At 44.5% G+C, this 6,000-nt stretch overlaps 1 protein-coding gene across 1 annotated transcript in view; it reads left to right on the forward strand.

The window, feature by feature from the left end:
* The window catches only part of LOC137542637 (cholecystokinin receptor-like), a 66,913-nt gene extending 63,056 nt beyond the window's left edge, over positions 1 to 3,857 (forward strand). Inside the window, exon 6 of the mRNA XM_068264624.1 lies at positions 3,038 to 3,857. Within this exon, the coding sequence (XP_068120725.1) occupies positions 3,038 to 3,570 (533 nt within the window). The 3' untranslated portion in view covers positions 3,571 to 3,857. The remainder of the gene's footprint in view (positions 1 to 3,037) is intronic.
* Positions 3,858 to 6,000: the final 2,143 nt, after the last annotated feature.

Consider the following 6,000-nt stretch of genomic DNA (forward strand, 5'->3'; position numbering starts at 1 on the left):
CGAAGCATCTTATACGCCGAAAAAATATGGTAGTTTATTCTTATTGATTCTGGATCAGATATGGGTTGGTCAGAAGTGCCAAAACATCATACATACTGGCATGAAGGCTCTTTTTACCAGTCTTTTGATCCAAGCATGGTCCCATGGGTTCCCATAAACATCAGTTGGCCGTATACACATGCACATAGCGAGGCATGGATGGAAAGGGTTGATTGAAATTTACCAGCACATCTAATGATTCCGCAACCAATACAAAAAAAAAAATAATTCATTGGACTTTTCAAATCAGTCTGCAGGAGAATTCTGGTTAATGGACAATTCAGTCATTTTGATCGGAGTAAATTTTGGCTCATGTGTCTGAGCCATTGCACAGATTTGCAAACACGTGATAAGCCATGCGAGTATGGCAGACTTCCTGTGTAGCCTATGGTGTTATTCAAGAATCCTTAAAAGCAGGATGTCTACTGCAATTGATAAAGGAGTATGATTACTGGCAGTGCCAGGCGCAGCCAAGCAACATAACACCAAAACTCACAGGACCTGATGGTAGAAACTGCTTCTACCCAAATAAACTTCCCATCTTCCACATTATATTAAATGCTAAGGTTCTCTAGAATTGCAGGTGCGGTCAAGGAAGGAAGGATAGAAAATGTTCCATCACCACTGCCACAGATCTGGTGACTGTGAGGAGAAAAGATGATGCTTAGCTTCCCATGAAGGTTCCCTCCAGTCCCCACTGCTCCTCTTCCTTGTGTCCAGGTATCTTGTCTCCAGGTCTACTAACAAAGTCTATAGTGACTGTCTCCAGTCTCCACGCAGGGATGTCCATCTTTTCCCAAACCTTTACTTTGGTGAGTGGTTGCCCTGCCCATCAAAGTCACCCCATGAACTTACCTTAAAGAGTACCTACATTATAAATTACAGTACTACCGGTAATTAGTTGCCACAGTATATAAAATCACACAAAATAAAGTGTTCTTTTCTTACTCCCAGGGTCCATATTTCACATACGGTCTTGAAATCCCCGCCCCCAGTGTTAAATAATAAAGTACTAGGACTGGGGGACATCTTGGAACATGCTATTTTTGAAATCAGAAGGAAAGTGATAGTGACACTGGAGGTGTGTGAGAACGCGGAAAAGCCGCCGCGTGTGTCAAGAGCAAGGCGGCTGACTCCGCGTCCAGCGCGGCGGTTTGCACGCTTGGACACGCGTCTGGTAGTATGGTGGAATGCGGAGAGGCTGCCGCATGTCCTGACAGCAAAGCGGACGTTTCCGCGTCCAATGCGGCAGTTGGCATGCAGCGGCGTGCGCTTGGTGTGGCTGGGTCTGTTAGTGCACATAGGCAGATGGAGAGCTACGTGCGCGCGGGCCTGAACTCAGGACCTTTATACCAGCAGGGGAAGTGTCAGCTGATCAGGAAGATCAGCTGATTCCTGCAGGACTCATGATTGGCTGAGTGGCTCGGGCGGGGTGGCAGAGTCCAGCTACTATATATTCTGCTGCTTGTCAGTTACTGGTTGTCTGTCATTGCAAACACTTTGTGGAAGCATTCAGACCATAGTCCGATCCTTACAGTGTGTTTGAACCAAGAGGACTTGGGAATTCACACTGAGCCAGATTACCTTGTACTGTTGTTATTTGTTAGACCAGTTCCAGGGTGTTGATGATCACGGAACTCACACCCAAGACTAGGGAATTGTGTTTATCATTTATGTTATATTCCAGACTAGTTCCAAGGTGTTGATGATAACGGAACTCACACCCAAGACTAGGGAATTGTGTTATCATTTATGTGATATTCCAGACTAGTTCCAGGGTGTTGATGATCACGGAACTCACACCCAAGACTAGGGAATTGTATTATCATTTATGTTATGCATCAGACTAGTTCCTGGGTGTAGAGACCACGGACCTCACACCAAGACTAGGCATTGTTTGATATCTGTTTCTTCCTTGGGAACTATCTCTCTCCCTTAAGAGATAGTCTCCTGACCTGCTAGTGACATCCATCCTTCAGGTGTCGCTCCTGTGCAGGTTCCTCCTACCTTCAGCCTGACTCCACCCCTTGGAGATTCTCAGGCTGTTGGAAGGTTCCTCTGTCAGCATAAGCAGTATTCCAGGCTGCTTCTTATCACCTGCTCAACAGGTGCATTACTCAAAGTATTACTGTTACACCAAACACTCACATACCTTAGGTGTCCAGAGGTTAGCAATATATCTGATTATCGGTGATACTGCAGATCATCAATAATCGGGTATATATCTGCATTCTTGGTGATACTGCAGTCCACCAATAATCAGATTCTATCTGTGTGCTGACACCAATCGTTACAGGAGGACAATATAACCATTCAAAGAAAAGAAAACTAACAACCAGAGTAAACTTTACTGGGGAAGTGAGCTTCAGCTCTTCATTCCAAAGTTTAGTTTTTATGAGGATACTTGGACTTCCACTTGGCCTCCTCCCCGGCCTGAGATTATGGTACTAACATGAGTCGTGGTTGTACTGAAGGACGGAGTGGTGTGAGAAGTTGTGGACAGTGTGTGGAAGCAGGAACCTGGAAATATCCATTGAAGACTTACCAAGTGGTCTGGTGCCCTGTTGCCAGGGTGGAGGAGATGGAATGGAAGACTCCATCAAAATATTCCTATAGGACCCATAGATTTCTAGTAGTCCTTGTGCCAACACTAACATACATGGGTAAAAATTATAGATAATTTATTGTAGCACTGTTAGGACCTTCCCATTTTACATGTACCTCCCATCTCGCAGTGTATAGACACCATTCATAATTCTGGCACTGTTAACACTCAAAGAGGTCTATGTACCTTCACCATCACTGCTACTGCCTGGGCTTAGTGGTGCTGAAAGTTGAATCTCTTATATCTCATATTTTGTTGATTCCATCCTTATTTCCAAACAATATTCCTTTTTCTTTTGTGCTTTGCTGGAGATGATACTGAAGTGTCTGAAATGTTGTATCAAATAAATTATTTCAGTGTTTATAAATGATTATTTGCTTCTTTTACCCGTAGTCTATAAAAATGGAGTAAGCAAGGCTGCTACAACCTCAGACACCAACTGTGACGAAAATGATGGCTGCTACATCCAAGTCAACAAGCGCCGGAGTACCATAGAGATGACCACGCTGACCTCCAGCACCCGCAGCAAGATAAGCCAAGCCCGAGTCAGCAACTTAGAAGCCAAGCTCAAGGCCAAGAAGCGGGTCATCCGCATGCTGATCGTTATCGTGGTCGTGTTCTTCATCTGTTGGATGCCTGTCTATGTTGCCAACACCTGGAAAGCCTTTGATGAAGATTCTGCATACGATATTCTGACAGGAGCCCCCATCTCCTTCATCCACCTCTTGTCCTACACCTCCACCTGTGTCAACCCCATCATCTACTGCTTCATGAACCAACGTTTTCGTAAAGCCTTTATGGGGACTCTGGCTGGGTGCATCAAGCCCTGCCAACGTTTTCGTGAAACAAAAGAGGATGTTGGCCCCAGAGGGGCTTCTTTCAGTAAATTCAACTACACTACAGTCACCAGTCTGGGTTCTCCCTGAGCCTGGATGTGGAAATCACGAGACTATGACTCTCAGGACAGGCTGATGGAAAAAGACAAAGACTGATTGAACTGGTCTGGCCTTTGTGGCACAATTTGAAATAGGACTTTAACATGGGAGAGCAGAGCACTGTTGTGGCTTTCCATGGTTGGACCACAAAATTTGTCCCAAGTGGCCTTGGAATCTGAAAGGACCTCTGTTGTGAAAAATGTAAAAATACAAGAATGCTGAGCCGTGTTGGCAATTGATTCTTGTATGAAAATTTTCTGTTATTGTTTTAATAAAAAAAAAAATCATGAATAATTTATTCCTAGTTTATACACATCTTTATTAGCATACACTGATGCCAACACACGAGGGCTGTACCAGTTGTGATATCAAACTTACAGTTAGACAACCCAACCACTGCTCAAGGACGGTCTCCTCTTACAGCGCAAGCTGAATTCTCTCTTGGGTGAGGATGGCAAGTGTGACAATATGTGATTTATTCATATATAATGAGCAGAGGAAAGGTCCCTGATGTCCAGGGATTTAGCAATACGTACACAAGGCACGAGTCTAGAGGCTCCGGTCATGGGTTTGTGAACTCGTGCTCTCCATACTGGGGGAAAGGTCTATGATGTCCAGGGCATTAAAAATATGTACACAAGGCACGAGTCTAAAGGCTCCTGTCATGAGTTTGGGAACTCATGGTCTCGATACTGGAGAAAAGGTCCCTGATGTCCAAGGCATTAGCAATACGTACACAAGGCACGAGTCTAGAGGCTCCTGTCATGAGTTTTTGAATTTGCACTCTCCCTACTGGAGCCACACTGACTACACTGACTCTGGAGCATAGACAGCTAGATGGATGGGCTGCATGGAACTTGCCATCCAGCCTACCCATTCAGCTCTCTATGCTTTGGGGGGGGTTGTCGCTTCTGCTGCTTCAGGATGGTGAGCATAGTCATTTCAGGAACACTATTCTAATACTGGGCCGGGCCACCCTTCATTAGAAACAATATACTAATACTGGATAGAGTCTCCCTTTATTAGGAACACTATACTAATACTGGGTAGGGCCCCCCTTTATTGGGAACACTATACTAATACTGAGCAAAGCATCCCTTTACTAGGAAGCTGTTCGCAACATTTCCGACTTCTGTACCCTCAGCGTGGTTCTCTGTAGGTCTTCTGCCTCTGTCACTGGATAGGAGGGCCAGCCATAACGTTACACATATGGAAGAACACAATAGGAGAGCTAGTGCAGACTGTGCCGCTTGTTGGTTGCGCGCACAACACAACACAACACTGGTACTCACTTGCACATAAAACAATTCCTAACCCCGGGTTTCGGAGGGTCCCCTGATGAAGGCATCTGATGAAACCCGGTGTCAGGAATTGTTTCATGTGTAGTAAACATTACTCGACTAGAGGTGGCAAGAAAGCTTGGGCTATATGCCCTTGTAAGAGCGCAGGGATGCCAAGTGTTTGCACAATACCGCATCAGTTTTGTTGATTCTGAAAATACAGGTTTCTAAAGCTTACATTTATTTAACTTAACCGTAAAGTCCATATACCCCCAGGAGCCATAAAACCTACACAAACTGCATGCTGAGAAGCAAGGCTCTAGCAATATAGAACATAAAAATCTGAAGCTATAACCATTGTTTCTAAGAAAAACAGACGTTTCCCTTTATAAAGCAGAAGGTATTTGTGATTATGCAGCAGTAGTAGTGATTATCAAAGGGGCACTCTGGCTAAATTCATCATTTTAAGTCCCTTTAACATAAAGATTTGTATGTGTAGCAATGTTAATGATAAGTATTGTGGCTGATGAAAAGTATTTTTTACACTGATATATGTAATATATATAGCTAAGGAGTCACGTCGGGAAGATTTCCCTATCTGACGCCGATTCAGCATAAACCATGGTGTGATAGGAGGCACTGTAACTGCTCTCCATGTTGCCGTTATATCTCTCCCCCCCCCCCCCCCCCCCTCGGGTCCGCTCAGATAGGTTTATCCCAACTTGTAACTACAGAATTCCAACTCGGGCTCTTTACAGGCTGCAGCCGCTGTACAGCGCAGGACAGTGCTGTACGCCTCTATAGGTCCACGCTGCTCGCTAAGGACCCCTGATTTGAAGCTGGTTACCACAGCAACGGACAACAATAGGTGTCCGTAGCTGTGCCAGCTTCAAATCAGGGGAGAGATATAACGGCAACATGGAGAGCAGTTATAGTGCCTCCTATCACACAATGGTTTAGTTTATGCTGAATCGGCGTCAGATAGGGAAATCTTCCCGACGTGACTCCTTAGCTATATATATTATATATGTACTATCAGTGTAAAAAATACTTTTCATCAGCCACAATACTTATCATTAACATTGCTACACATACAAATCTTTATGTTAAAGGGACTTAAAATAAAGAGTTTAGCCATAGT

This window comes from Hyperolius riggenbachi, chromosome 2 (genome assembly GCF_040937935.1).
Source record: "Hyperolius riggenbachi isolate aHypRig1 chromosome 2, aHypRig1.pri, whole genome shotgun sequence".
NCBI classification, from domain to species: Eukaryota; Metazoa; Chordata; class Amphibia; order Anura; family Hyperoliidae; genus Hyperolius; species Hyperolius riggenbachi.